The 15,406-nt window shown below is 37.3% G+C and overlaps 3 protein-coding genes across 3 annotated transcripts; all 3 read right to left on the bottom strand.

Annotated features, from left to right (window-relative positions):
• Positions 1-26: 26 nt before the first annotated feature.
• meiob (meiosis specific with OB-fold) lies at positions 27-7,602 on the bottom strand. Its single transcript, XM_036571762.1, has 14 exons — positions 7,558-7,602; positions 7,203-7,276; positions 6,626-6,683; positions 6,271-6,402; positions 6,085-6,157; positions 4,993-5,188; positions 4,784-4,884; positions 4,652-4,704; positions 4,157-4,252; positions 3,939-4,037; positions 3,698-3,842; positions 3,420-3,606; positions 2,332-2,418; positions 27-134 (listed from the first exon to the last, which is right to left on the bottom strand). The coding sequence occupies exons 2-14, from the start codon at positions 7,266-7,268 to the stop codon at positions 27-29; spliced, it is 1,401 nt and encodes a 466-aa protein (XP_036427655.1). The 5' UTR covers positions 7,269-7,276; positions 7,558-7,602.
• A 760-nt stretch (positions 7,603-8,362) lies between these two features.
• On the bottom strand, positions 8,363-10,577 carry msrb1b (methionine sulfoxide reductase B1b). The gene is made up of 4 exons (XM_036573065.1): positions 10,411-10,577; positions 9,629-9,771; positions 9,155-9,269; positions 8,363-8,961 (listed from the first exon to the last, which is right to left on the bottom strand). Exons 1-4 carry the CDS (start codon positions 10,463-10,465, stop codon positions 8,942-8,944), a joined length of 333 nt encoding a protein of 110 aa, XP_036428958.1. The 5' UTR covers positions 10,466-10,577; the 3' UTR covers positions 8,363-8,941.
• A 611-nt stretch (positions 10,578-11,188) lies between these two features.
• Positions 11,189-13,267, bottom strand: neurl2 (neuralized E3 ubiquitin protein ligase 2). Its single transcript, XM_036573064.1, has 2 exons — positions 12,300-13,267; positions 11,189-11,449 (listed from the first exon to the last, which is right to left on the bottom strand). The coding sequence occupies exons 1-2, from the start codon at positions 13,015-13,017 to the stop codon at positions 11,334-11,336; spliced, it is 834 nt and encodes a 277-aa protein (XP_036428957.1). The 5' UTR covers positions 13,018-13,267; the 3' UTR covers positions 11,189-11,333.
• Positions 13,268-15,406: the final 2,139 nt, after the last annotated feature.

Raw genomic sequence — 15,406 nt, 5'->3', positions numbered from 1 at the left:
TTTGCTCCACATCAGTTAGGACACATTCAGATGGTCATCGCAGACATGACATGCTTCACTTCCACTGGATCAGCGAGAGTACAAGAAAGGATATTTGCCCTCATGCCACGTATGTTTTTAGTAGATGGAGAAACCTGATAAAAAGAAAGCTGTTGAGAAAAGACACTACAAGCCCTAAAGGGGAGTTCTACCCATTTTTTTGACATTTCTGCACAATTCAATCATTAAGATGTAAACAAAGGCATTCAGAGTGATTTATGTGAAATGCTCCACCTTAGAGACACTTACTGACTTGGATTTCTTTACAATGGTGGTGATAGGAACCAAAGTTCATGACATAAATATAGCCAATTTACAACCCCAATTCCAAAAAAGTTGTGATGCTGTGTAAAATGCAAATAAATGTAAATAAAAACAGAAGGCAATGACATTTTATTCACAATAGAATTTGATTGCAGCAACACATCTCAAAAAAGTTGGGACAGGGGCAACAAAAGGCTGGAAAAGCAAGTGGTACTAATAAAAAACAGCTGGAGGAGCAATTTGCAACTAACTCACATGACTGGGTATAAAATGAGCATTTTAGAGAGACAGTCTCTCAGAAGCAAAGATGGGCAGAGGTCCATCAATCTGTGAAAAACTGCATCTACAAATTGTGGAACAATTTCAGAAAAATGCTTCTCAATGTAAAATTGCAAAGACTTTGGATATCCCACCATCTACAGTACATAATATCATCAAAAGATTCAGAAAATCTGGTGAAATCCCTGCATGCAAGGGACAAGGCCAACAGTCAATATTGGATGCTTGTGATCTTCGAGCCCTCAGGCAGCACTACATTGAAAACAGGCATGATTCTGTACTGCAAATCGCTGCATGGGCTCAGGAACACTTGCAGAAATCACTGTCTGTGAACACAGTTTGCCGTGCAATCCACAAATGCAAGTTAAAGCTGTAGAGCCATATGTCAACACAATCCAGAAACACTGCTGTCTTCTCTGGGCCAAAGCTCATTTAAAATGGACTAAGGCAAAATGGGAAAAAAAAATAAAATTCTTTTTGGAAACCACAGAAGCTGTGTCCTGCAGACTCAAGAGGAGAGGGATCATCCAGCGTACAGTACAAAAGTCTGCATCTCTTATGGTAATGGGGTTGCATTAGTGTCTATGGCGTGGGCAGCTTACACATCTGGAAAGGCACTATCAATGCTAAACAGTATATAGAGGTTTTAGAACATATGCTCCCATCCAGACAACATCTCTTTCAGGGAAGGCCTTGCATATTTCAGCAACACAATGTTAAACCACATAGTGCATCCATCACAACAGCATGGCTTCGCAGAAGAAGAGTCCGGGTGCTGAACTGGCCTGCCCACAGTCCAGACCTTTCACCAACAGATAACATTTGGCGCATCATGAATTGAAAAATCCAGTAAAGAAGACCCAGGACTGTTGAGCAGCTAGAATCCTACATCAGACAAGAATGGGAAAACATTCCTCTCCCAGAACTCCAGAAACTGGTCTCCTCACTTCTTTTGCTCTTGAATGGATTTATAAAAATACATTTTAGCCAAAAAATATATTTCTGAAATAACACAATGTGTCGGGCCTTAGGCAATATGTTCATAACCACTTCATTTTATAGAGGCATAAAACCCTTTGAATGTCTGGTTCTATTACGTCTCATCACAATTACTGTGAATCATCCTGACTCAAAGCTTCACTAGATTGTCACCTTTCACTGCAAACCACCCTGAATGACTTTGTTTATATCTTAATGATTTTATTATGCAGGCATTTTGAAAAAATGTGTGAAATTCCACTCTAAAAGTAAAAGCATAAAAGCTAATCAAGGCAAAGCTGTAATTGTCAAAAAATGAAAACACTAATTATTGTGAACAGTATTGTGATTGTATTTTTTTAATTAATAGTAATCAGTGCATTCCAATGCATACAGTCATGGTTCAATCACAAAACACAAGATTTTGTCATAAGATTCACGGAGCTTAAACATGATATTTATTGCATTACTATTGTTATTATTGTTGTTATTATTATTATTATTATTACTATTTATTGCATTACACTACTAATCATGGTAGTAAATGCAATAAAAATCACAGTAGTAGTAGTAATAATAGTAATTCATTCAACAATATCAATAATGGTGATTAATAATCCAACTTGATTTGTGATGCTGTTAAAAACTAGAAATGCATGACCATGCTGTACACAGATATACGAAACTTAAAATACTAATTTAAATTATTTACTGCCCTTAGATAAATAAAAGGCTGTGATTAATTCTTGGGACTACACAATTCACTTATACCTTCAGATAAATTTTGCATCTCTCCAGTAGAAATCTCCACTTCATGGCCATCCGCTGAGGCTCTGAGAGACACATGAACTCTTCAGACTGCAATGGAAACAAAGTGCTTTGTAAACAGCCTTTTCTAGCCCAATTACATATACAGTTTTCATGTTTTTTTTTCCTTTTGCTTCTGTCATCTTATTTGAGTAGATCTGATAAACACCAGTTGTATAGTTTGAGTTAAAATACAGGGCACATTCCAAGTAGACCACTTCAGGACATATATTTTTCCCCTACATAGTTTCTGGTTATTTGTGGATTGTGAAACTGCACTTGTTAATAAAATCCAAAGACTTAATTACTTTCCTGCCAATGTGGACAATCCCCAAAACATAAATCTGTCTCCAGATGGCCAACAGAGTTAACAGACTAACCTTCTGGAATTCAGGCTTTAGTACCTGCCTTGGTATGCCCACAAAGTATTTCAAAACACTTTGTGAGTTTATTGGTTCTTTTAAATGACCCATTTCTTATGTTTTCCTTGCATTTTTTATAACATTTGTGTCATTTGAACAGCCAAATCTCTGCTCATAATTAATTTTTAAATAACCATTTTAAAATCCCTCACACCCTTAGAATTAAAAAGGCTGTTTTGTTACTGTGCCTTTAAGACCAATAATATGTAAATGAGCTTTGTTCTGATTAGCTGCCTTGTACAGTGGCTCATTCAAAAAGAATTCCAGCCTGAAACACTCCTTATTACTTCAGCATGAATGGGCAGAGCTAAACTATTGTAGGTGGAATAGGCAGATATTGTTAAATATGTTGGTTTTTGGGGACATCACAGAAACACTGAAATCAAAATTTTAAATACACTGTTTATTTAACACTATAGGTTTTAGTTATTTTTGTTGTGTATACTAAAAAAATCTAAGTTTATTTTACTATACAGTACTGTGGAAATTGGCATAACAAATGCCATGCAACCAATAACAGTCCAGTAAAAAACAGTCTCTTTTAACTCCACTCACTGGGGCACCAAAGAACCCTATGGTTTTGAATAAAAGCAAGGCATAAACAAGGTGATTTGCCTTGTTTGTACTCACAGTGCATCCTAGTGTTTTCTCAGCAACAGTGCCTGACAGACTGCAGGCCTTTAGAGTTCCAGTGTGATCAGCGATATCCACCCAAAGATCAAAGTCTGCAGTGACTTCTTGTGGTTGTCCTTGGTTTGGACACGCTGTGTTGGTGCAGGTCCCAATGTCCACACTGACTCGAAATCTGCATTTGACACTGCAACAAATAATTCAGAAATCAAGCTATGTGGTAAATATGGACATCAGAAAATCAGGCTGCATTTTACTTCCAAGTATTTCAGACTTACCACCTGCTGCAAATGCCTTTGGAAATGGAGGAATCTAATCCTAGAGTTGTAATGAATGAATAAATTACACCATGGAAGGTATCAGAGTTTTCTTGGGCTTTGGCTTTAATTTGTTTCACTGTCAGCACATCAGTGATAGACTCCACTGAGAAATAAAATAAAATGGCACAGATTCAATGTACAGTGTTATGCTATTTCATTTAAATATACGTTAGGCATAAACATATTGTTTTTCAGTTACAAGGAACATTTTCACTCAGTTCTGCATCTTGCTCATGTAGTTGTCCACTTTCTGATAATTCCTTTGCATGACTGAATAGCTGGTTCGCTTCGGTCGTATCTAGATATTAAGAAAAGGGATTTCAGATGTAACCTCACTTCAGTTAAAATGTCAACTGACTAAGAATGTAATTTTGATTTGAGAGCTTTAAAAGAACTGCAGTACAGTGGTATCCTCACCTGGATTGATGGTAATGATTGTTTTTGAGGTGGCTGTTGCCACCATGCTGTTACGAAAAGTATCAAAGTTGATGCGAGCATCCACTATGAAGAGCACTAAAGTAAACAAAAAAAACTACAGTCTGTAACACACATCCCCTACAGTGAACACACTTCTGCATGTTTAATGTACAATTACTGTTTACTTGCTTAAGTTAACATAATGAAAAAAGTTGGCAAAAGTTATGGCAAGTTATTGGCAAAAGCTATGGCACACTTTATATTTCATGTTTCTTTTTTCCTAATATATTAAACTCAGAAAGTAAACAGAAATTTTACACTTCACTAAATTTTGCAGAAAAAAAATGATATTTCTGTGTTCTCTGTAGAGAATGTGGTAATTTTTTTTTTTCACTTAAAAAACATGCAAACCAGAGTTGTTCAAACTTTGCATCTGACTGTATAAATCTACTTAATTAGTCTATATATTATGAAATAAACAGTGAATTACTATACCTGTCTCTAGTGGTGTCAGTGTCTGCACAAGCTGAATTGTCTCTTGATCCCAGCTATAAATATAAATAATAAAAATAAGTACTGTATTGTATTAGGAAAACGTCAAATCAGAAAAATGTATTTCAGACACACCAGATTAAAGGGAAGGATGTCAAAGTTTCATCAAAGAGCCTCGTCTCTAGCCTCTGCCCATTCCGTCCATCTGAAGTAGTGAAATACTTTGGCTCTCCAATCTTTACGAGATAAAACAGAAGACTGAACAAGATTTAAACAGAACTACAAAAAAATTACTTATTATTTTTCGTATGTTCTCTCTGTGAGGACAACTGACATGTCCTTACCGAGCGCACAACAGCGAGAATGTTAATGAAATGTCCATCCAGGCTTTGTCCATTTGCAGTAATGTCTCCCAGCGAGTAGAAGTCCCTTGAATCCTTTACTGGTATGTGGAAAAGGGACAGGAGCTTGGTTTCTGTTTCTAAATCTGAGCACATCCTTATGGCTGAATGAGTTTCTGTCACCAACAATCTGTAGAAACTGAGAGAAAATGTATAGTTTTTGAACAATTTTAACAAGCTTTTCACCACATATCAGGCACACATCTGTTTAGCTGACTTTGTTTTAATTAATGTGTCACTTGGGTGCCTATGAACAAAGAATCATCAAAATGTTTGTTTTCTTTATATCACATATGTACAATACTGTGCAAAAACCAGAGACAACCTTTCATTTACTTAATTTGCGGTAAAACATGCCATTTTAGGAAAATAGAATTTAGCAGAAAATTACATAGGAGCCTCAACAACTAAAAAAATAAATATAAATTTTTCTTTTTTTTTTTTTTACTTACTTTGCAATTTCCTCTTCTTCATGCAAGTGGATAATTTTATATCTAATCTCCAAAGAAATATATCACTTAGCCATTTTAGATGCACATGAAAAAAATAATGTGCAAGGCAGCTGAGGTGTGTTTGGGTAGTTGTTTGTGTGAATGTTGGTGTCTCTTTAAAGGGGAACATAGTGTCAGTGACACCTTTGGTAACACTTTTTTTAGGAGGACACAGCTGTAACTCCTTGGTTTTAAGATTAGAAGGGTGAAAGAGCTAAAGTAGTAGTAAAAGTGTAAAAAAAACTAAAGTGGACAAATTAAATATTGATATATTTGACATTATTCTTAGTGTTGGAAACATTTGTAAAAATGTCTATTAAATATATCTTTCCTGCTTTTTCTGACAATGAAAAATGAATAACTTGTACTTAATGGCCATTTTGACTGGAAATTAAAATGAAAGGGTGGTCTCTTACTTTTGCACAGTACTTTACAAGCTAAAAAATTGAAGTTCCCGGGTGTCATCCCTCAACAGCATCATGCACAGTTTTAAAGATCCACTGCATATTTTGTGTAGCTGTTTCAAAAGTATGTGATATTTTACCTTGGGGTTGAAGGACAGAATCTGTCTTCTTTCTCAGGATCTTTGGTAACAACAAGGGGATTTTCAATAACGACTGAAAAGCAAATATGAAAAACCTTAAAGTGTCTAAAGTCTTAACTATGCATTGTCTAGCAATATTCAAAAATACATGAGGAACCATAATAGTTATTACAAGTTGTGTCTCACCACAGTCTCCAATTCTGAACCGGCTGCAAAGTCCTTGAACATATTCCTCTTTGCCCCATGAAGACACATTAATGAAATGGTCTGGGGAGTCTTTAATAGTGAAGCTGAAAGTGAATCGTTCAGTCCCAACATCTGGAAATAAAAGTGAAATTTACTGGTAACCCATACAATTACAGCCCTATAATGTACAATTAGACAATACATGATTTAGGAGACTTATTGTTCCCAAAGTTTACATCAAAGTGTGTATGGAGAAGAAAGGAATGACAGTCAAACAATCTAGGCAGTATGAAACAAGAATGAATTAGTAACTCGTTTGAATAGTAACTCGTTTCACAGTTACAAGGTCACTAACTTCTTCTGTCTGGAAATCCTCTTGCATCAGTCTTTGCGATGATAATCCCAACCACATTCTAAAAATAAGGTATTGGTTTAATTCATTATCTGCAATGAATTTAGGCATCACATTTAGGATTACTTTAAAGGTCTCTGTATTTTATATACAATTTTTAAAATATAATAAATAAATGAATGAGTAGTTTTACAAAGGTGGTGAGGAGGTGTGTGGCAACTTTTCTCAGCTCTTCACAGTATTACAAACTTCACAGTTTATAATTGCTTTTTTGGCTTTACTTTCATTCGGTTCTGGTACTTCAGCTGCCAGGCTGCTCCCAATGCTGAACTTTTAGCATTTTATTTAAGACCAAAAGGATCTGTGCTGACTGATGCACCAAGTGTACTAAGAAGTTCCTCTTAAGTTCCACAGGAAATTCTTTTTTATTTATTTTTTTTAACTTGAGGATGATTTCAGGCTCCTCTCCTCAACTCTGGTCATATCAAAACTTGAACCGGCATGCTAACGTTACTGAGGTAAGGCAACATTGGTAACTATATTAGCTAAAGTTAGCTAAAACCTATCGAAAAAGCCTCACCTGGTGTGTGATATTTGGGCTTAAGTCAGATATTGGAACACAGTTCTGTAGCGGAGCATATGCCATCTTCTGACCTGAAACAACAAATACCAGAAACAAGCAAGACAAAGAGAGACAACGTTATAGTTAGCTAGCTAATTGTTAGTTTGGTTAGCTTTACGCCGAAAATGTTATCCGTGTTAGCCAGTTAGCTAACGCAATTATAGCTGCGTTTGGTCGTTAAACAGCCAGCATATGGTTGTCATTAAGTTAAATTTTACGAGAAACGATAAAACACAAATAAACTACAACAAATACACCTAGAATCATATGTTGGTTAGATAGTTTTACAGTTAATGTCAGTGGTTTAACTTACCGCTGAGAACCACACACTAGTTACCAAACACAGCGCGAGCCTCTGATGAGGAGAGCACTGACATCAGAGACATGCGTAAACTCCGATGTCAATTTCCATTAAAAGTTGGATTTTACTATTATGTCCAAACGTTTGTAGACACTGGCTCGTCCAAAGTTTCTTCTTATTATTAGTATTATTGGGAAGTTTGTCCCCCTTTGTTTTGCTGCAGTGACAGGCTCTATTCTTCTGGGAAGGCTGTACATTAGATGTTGGATCATTGCTGTGAGGATTTGATTGCATTCAGCCACAAGATCATTAGAGAGGTCAAGTCCAGTGATGATGTTGGATCACAAACGCCACTAAAACTTATCCAAAAAGTATTAAGTGGTGCTCCATCACACAGATTCTACAAGCTGTGTGTGTGCATTTGAACTTCTCTGTCAGCAAAGGGTGCACCATAAAGTAGCTGAATTCGCTTATTACAAGAAGTGTCTATTATTTTTTGACATCTTGTGTGAGTCCACCTTACTGGTGTACAGTTAGAGACTGTAGCCCATGTACACTTTGTGTTAGCCATGCTCCAGACCTTAACCAGTGGCCAATTTCTGATTGTTTGCACCACCCAAATTATATCTAGTCAGCAGCATACCTGTGGTAAGACATTGACCAATGAGGAATAGATGACAACAGATGGTCTATAGTGTGTAATTGTACACCTATTTGGAGGACCTCAAAGTGGCCAGTGAGTGCAAGTATAAGGTTGATGTTTTGTGGTATACTGGATAGTGAGTGTATTTATATGTTTGAAAATGAAAGACCAAACTTATATTTTTACACTTTTTTATTGATTCAAGAGAGATTTTGCAAATTGTTTATGTACTTCAGTGGAGCCAGAAACTCATTACAGTATGTGGCAGGCCTTAAGCCCACGGAGTAGAAATTCCGCAATGACTTGAAATCTCACTGTCCCACTGTGTAGTATCATTTTAAAAACACCTGATTTCATCTTTTGAGAAGCCACACGACACATTTAATAGGCGCACGTCATACAGTGTCAAACCATTTGTCCGTCTCTATATTACTGCAGTTTGAGCAACATTTCGTGTCAGAATTAGAATATCATCACCACTCACATAAATTAAACTTATGGTAAACATATAATATGAAAACATTAAGAGAAAATATAAGATCATTTGAGGTTTATTTTTTTAATTCATTAGCTTTTTTGTATACACATTTGTACTAAATCATTGTTATTACAGTGGTCATTAAACAGGATGGTCACAAACATCTGTGCACAGGATCTCCCGTTGGACTTTTTCCTGTCCACTTCATCAGCTGAGCATCCCTTTTTGTGCGAACAACAGCAGCTACAGAAGACCTTCATAGACCTTGCCTCACCTTAGTGTTTGTCAACCTTATCTGTAAAACATGAGGGATTAAATTATTTTAAATGAAAGCCAGAGATACTCAGATCTGTGAAATTAAGAAATATAATAGAACAGTGGATCATGAAGCATTTAATGTCCATATGAAACACATTTACGCAAGGTATTACTTCAAGTGCTATGTGACTTCACCAGGGTAAACTCAATGACAGGCATTTCCATTTTACCTTTAGGGACAAACTTCAGTGAGTGGCTAAAAATTCAGAAGCGCGATAAGCCTTCCTCTGGGCCATCATTCAAAAACTCATGGCCTAGTCCATTGCCACACTTGCCACACAGAACCTGCACATAAATCCAAACATAAACCCAACAAATTACATTGTAACAGATCTCACAGATCTGTCTGTCCTACACTTTTAGTAAAAAAAAAAGGTTGTATATCATACCAAAAACAGGTTCTATCACTTGTTACAATAGCAGAATTCTTTTTGTTGATATATAAAACCACTTTTAAATTTTTTTGACATACATCAGGTTTATCATAGAGATCTAGAGAATCTAGAATGCCTTTACGAAAAAAGCCTTGAAGAACCACTTTTTTAAAGGGTGTACAATGAAAAAGGTTACTTTAACACAAGTTGAGGTAATATTGCTGAATAATATTTTATCTGAGATTATTAATATTATTATTATTATTTTACCTTATAGGCTGTGAGTGTTTCCATCATTTTGGTTACACTGTCTTCACGGATGGTCTCAGTGAAGGCAGGCCATGGAGACGAATGCTCATATTTGGACCTACTTGAAAACAGTGGGTGTCCACATTGGGAGCAAACATATATTCCTGCAGGCAACCAAACGAAAGAGAAATAATAACACCACAAGTGGAAAACCTGAGATAATTAACTGGTTTTAATGTGGGCCACTGGTCCTGGAGTAACCCCTGCCCTGCAATTTTTTTCCCTGCTGTAACGCAGCCTCATCCGCTCAGGAAGGGAGGGTTTGTTAACACAGTGTTCCCCACTCTTGGTCCAGGGGGGCACACTGCCCTGCATATTTTACTGCTCCACCTGCTTCAACACACCCACTTCACTTTGTTAATGAGCTAACTAGTTGAATCACGTGGGTTGGGAGCAGAGAAAACACCGGAATTTGCAGGGGAGTGTGCCTCCAGGACCAGAGTTGGGAAACACTGGCTTAATAAACCGATTAGTTGGATCAGCTGTGCCTGCGTTAGAGCAGGGAAACGCTGAAAGGTGCAGGGCAGGTGTACTACAGGTTCACAGTTGGGAACCACCTGCATTGCAAAAATAAACTTCATCATAACAAGATATAAAACACGAGGGTGCTCTCATTTAGATTTTACTCGTTTGTGAGAACAACGAAAGTTATTCTACACTTTTAGGCAGGCTAGCTAAGTTACATCACACATGCTAGCTTACATCATTCTGGGAAAGAGGGGAAAAACAAGTCCATGACATACCCGGTTTAAAATGGTCTCTATATGCTTCCCTCCCGAAAAAAGAACAAAAAGACATTTTATACTGAAAGAATCGATGTAAAAAAGTTTAATATTTCAGCTCACTGTGCGTGGGTCCAGATTACTTCAGCGACCAGAACACTAGGACAAAAATATTCCGGTCACGTGATCATTACACGATTACGCTAGCCTGGGCTCAAAGCTGTTATAGCCCTAATCGGCCACTAGGGGGCACCGTACCCATGTTTTCCTCGTGTTAGGATTTTACTGTTTTGATTTACGCTGTGTTGAAAAGTACCTACACATTCCTTATAATTAGTGAATTCAAATACTTTAAAGCACCCTTTGCTGACAAGGTGTTAAGTTCCGCATACAGAGCTTGTTCAGTTTCAATAGCAAAGCATAACCACTAAAATAGGACGGCGTGGAGCAGCCACACATGAGCCTAAGGTCAACAGACCTGGGCTGTGCAGCGATAGTGATGGATCGCGTCATCTGGAGTGATGGAGCACTCATACCTTTTAGATCAGCTGGATTGACGTGACATCCTTAGCAGCTTTTTGCTTTATTCAAAGAAAGCATGTAATATAGAGAGATTCACAGTAAAATAGTGCTAATATACATTTGTGCATTACCTTTACATATGACAATTTCTGTTTAAGGGTATAGACAAAGTGCTAGAAGATTAAAGAATATGGCATACAGAAGAAATGGATACAGTAAGACTTTACACCTCATTGTCAGTGAAGATAAATGTAGAAAAGATAAAGTGGTAATTAAGTTGTTTGTTGGTACATTATTTATTGCTATAAATGCAAATAGCATGTGTGATAATCCACCTTTGAGAATTAGAGATCTGTAAAATGCTCTGCAGCTCAAGCCTTTCCAGTCTTTGGGAGTGTTAATGGTTCTGTGTCGCCGCTCTGTTACTCAAATTTGCAGTAATTTTTTAGTAACTCTGGAAGCTCCAACCAGTCCAGAGCCATTCTGTGGACAATATGCTTCTGAATGGTCTTTCGGCACAGAGTCTGCAGTGATGCAACTATAACAGAAGGACAAAATGGCAAAAAGAATGGTTAAATTGTGTTACTTTACGAAAAAAAAACATATAATTGTTAATTGACATGTGTACATATTATATTTGGATTCTTTGATATTAGAGGTGGGCTTTATTAACTCAAATTTATTTTACAATACAGTGGCCCAAAAAAGGTTTTGGACATTTGTGCCATACTTAAAAATGTACATTTGTTATGTTAGGAATGTCAGAATGTCACACCAAATGGCAAACATTTTAAACAGACTATTCCAAGACATCTTTTGGCAAAGTATTCTTTTACAGCAGCTGCTGTGTCAGTTATTATTTGAGTTCAGTGAACACAAGCTCACCACCGGCATTGTAAGAAAAACAAAACCCCAAACATGTTCACCTCTGTGCTTTACAGCACCCATAGTGCAGTCTGGTGGGAATTCTTCTCCAGACTTTCACCACACAAAGAGTCTACCATCAGTTTGAGGTTTTGCTAAAGGTGTTTTTCTCTGAAACAGATATTTTGTTAAATATTTTCTGAAGTAACCTAACAAACTTAATTAAAATTTACCAATGGTTAAAGTGTACAAATACATTTCGGAGCCACTGTATCACCAATCTCAAGATGCCCAAAATATGCAAGCCCTTCAAAATAATAAATGGTTGCTTCTTAATTATATAAAACTAAACATAGGCAGAACTTTCTTGCCTTTATTGTGCAAATGCTAACTGTTGTATGTACAACAGTAGCTTCTTGATATTTCCAGACATGCAGGGTTAACCATCTAAATTACCCACAATATACTAAAATTCATATAATGAGGAAACAAAATAATACTTCATATTTCAATTTGAAACTTACAGCCATATTCCACCTGGACAATTCTGACACATTTAGTGGCAGCAAAAACATCTATGACAGCGTAGAGGGGCTGATTAGTTGGGATTCCTTTAGCAGAGGCACCCATGTCTTCACCATTGATGACAATATGCATATCAGCAAAGCCTTGCCCTTTCGGCACGTACAGTACTCCTATGCGGCTGCGTCGGGCAGTTGGAGGCAATGCATTGGTCTTGTACAGATCATCCAGGATGTGACTAAAGCGTCCAGGCCGACTCCGTCCTACCAGTTTGTCCTTGGGTATGCACACGTTCTCTATATACAAGTGGGTGTCAGTGAAGAAACTTTTGGGTCTGTTCCTTTCTTCATTTCTTCCATCTGCCGCCTGTTCTACTTCTTCATGAGTGTCGTCTTCAATAACCTTATTGTGATTTCTTGTGATTGCAAACACCCAGCTTTCTCCCTGGTCCACCAGATCAGGAAGAGAATACTCAGGAACCGTCTCAAGAGTTTGAGGGTCGCGTGCAGTCAGGCCGATCCTGAGGTGGCCACACCAGCCAAGCTCCTTGTCCTCAATCTCTAACAGGAAGATCTCTCCAGGGTTCAGAGGATGTTTACTGAAGCAGATTCCATTGGCGAAACTCTCAACCCGGGTGGCCCTGGTTCTAGACAGGTCCAGTCGCACATTGGTTCCATGAACTGGGTGGAACTCCATGAACTGCCCCAAAACAGCAGCCATTTTCAAAAACTTTAGTCTCAACAAATGTTAGCTTAGCTTTAGGAAAATGCACCAAGGACTCTTCACGGACAAAAGAGCTTCACACTTCTCTAAAAATCTGAAATCACACTTCTTCATCTTATGTCAAGTCCTGAATGCTGGCTGAAAACATGGTCCTGGTGGCATATACTTCTACCACACACCAACATGCTGTAGCTTGGAGAAGTTTCTAGTTCCAAAATCGGGGCTATTTTTAAACCACTGCATGTGTCACTTGCTGTTCAAAACAGATGGCAAGGTATGCAGAGCAGATAGGGTTGAATGGGAGGAGTTACAGCCCCTAAATAAGAATCCCCCCCTAGCAGGCAGCTGAGTGCCACCTACAGGCAAGTGCTGCTGAATGTACAGCTGTGAGAAAAAAGTTTGTGGACCCTTTGGAGATATCTGGAATTTTGTGGTAATCGTTTCTAATGTTTAACTAAGTCTGTATAACTAAGCATTTTGCAGTGCGGTGTCCTTATTGAACAAATGGCTTAAACCAATGTTACTCAATCCTGTTCCTGCCAATCCACAGCACAGTTTCAACTATTTCCTGCCTAAACACTCCTGATCCAACTCATGAAGGGCTCAAAAATCAGCTGGATCATTTGTATAGAGTCAAAGAATACCTATGGGTCACCAGGAGAAAGATAAGAAAATACTAGTTTCAACAATCATGGCCTTTGATGAAATATGCAAACCTATTTGAGTATGTTCTTAAATAGGAATACATTAACTTATACAATAACCTTCTTAAACCTCTTGAAAAGAGGATACTTAGAATAAATGGAGACCTGCCTGCCTACAAAAATGCTCTTTACAGTATCTGTTCAAGTATAATATGGCATGATGGAAAGGGATTTCAAAGGGCCTTAAGAAAAAAGCTATTTGTAGACTGTTTGTTGTTATTTTTTATATGCACTAGCATTCAAAAGTTTGGAATCAATATTTTCAGCAATATAAAACTGATTTGAATGTTCAACTGGAATCTTGCTATTAATTACCAGAACACTAGAACACTGTGAAGACATTTTAGACGTGTCCACAATGATGAACAAAGGCTTAAAAAATCTTAAATGACTGCCATGGAACATCAAGAATTTAATTTAAATACAATTATAATCCAGAATTTAGCATATTTCAAAAATGTATAAAATCTCAAGACAGGTAACTTGTATGTAAATAGGTCATTACAATGTATTTTTTAGTTCACTGTATTCACTTATTATTCACCAAAATCTTGAAATACTGGGAAAGACACATTTTGTAAATAGTATATTTAAATTCATATTGTATAAGTTATTATTGTATATAAAATAACAAAAACTGTTAATATGACAAATGATTCCAAACAGATTGTAGCCAACTAACATTACTGCATGATAAAGCAAATGCAACATGAGTTACATAGTGGAGATTTAAGAGCTTTTAAGGAGCATTATTGCAGAGCATATCAGCTGTACTTTCTTATACTTGCACTTATGCCTTTGCGCTATGAGCTTATGTACAGTGTTATTAAAAAAAAATGTTTACCCGCTCCTGATTTTTTCTATTATATGATAGGATGTGGGTCCTTTAAATAGAACCTTTCCAGCTATGTAGGTTAAAAGGTCTCAACAAGCAGCACAATATGCCAGGGTCCAAAGTAAATATGAAACGATATATCAGTTTGGAAAGGGTTACAAAGTCCCTGTTTACACCTGGTCACCTCATCCGTCTTGCGTATTAGAATTATATGTGGATAAGTCCAAGCCACATGAAAATGCAAGTGTAAACACATCCAAGACGCATTTAAAACAGACACAAATCTGATCGCTTAAACCACTTCAGAAGGTGGTCTGAGATGCATTTAAGCCACATGTTATAGCAGTGTAAATGCATCCATCTCTTTAAAAACCCTCCGTGTACACCCGAAACTCCTCCCCATTCAGTACATCATTGGGCATGTGAGCTGTGTCTGTGAGGAAGATAATCGTGCAGGATGCACATGATTGGAGACCCGGCAAAAGGAAATGCTTAATAGCAAAATAGACAGACACTACTGTGCAAAACAACCTGCAGATGAAGGGACTGAACGGATAACAAATTGGCAGTTGATTGCCATGTAACAAGTGGATTTGCATATTCCATCCCACACAGCAATCAAATTTCAGTCCAACTAACCAGAAACGCATTTGACTGCTAAGTAAAAAAGCATGTGGCTAAAATTCTATCAGGTTACAATCCAGATACTAGTCACATGAAGAACCAGGTGTAAATGGGGTAAATGCTATTTCTAAGGCTCTGAGACTCCAGGAAACCACAGTATAGTGGTGGAATCTTCCCAGAAGTGGCCAGCCTACCAGAATTCCTCCATGAGCACAGGGACGAA

Source organism: Colossoma macropomum, unplaced genomic scaffold, assembly GCF_904425465.1.
Source record: "Colossoma macropomum unplaced genomic scaffold, Colossoma_macropomum, whole genome shotgun sequence".
Classification (NCBI taxonomy): domain Eukaryota; kingdom Metazoa; phylum Chordata; class Actinopteri; order Characiformes; family Serrasalmidae; genus Colossoma; species Colossoma macropomum.
Note: the sequence above shows the minus strand (reverse complement) of the source record. Positions and strands in the feature narration are given on the sequence as shown.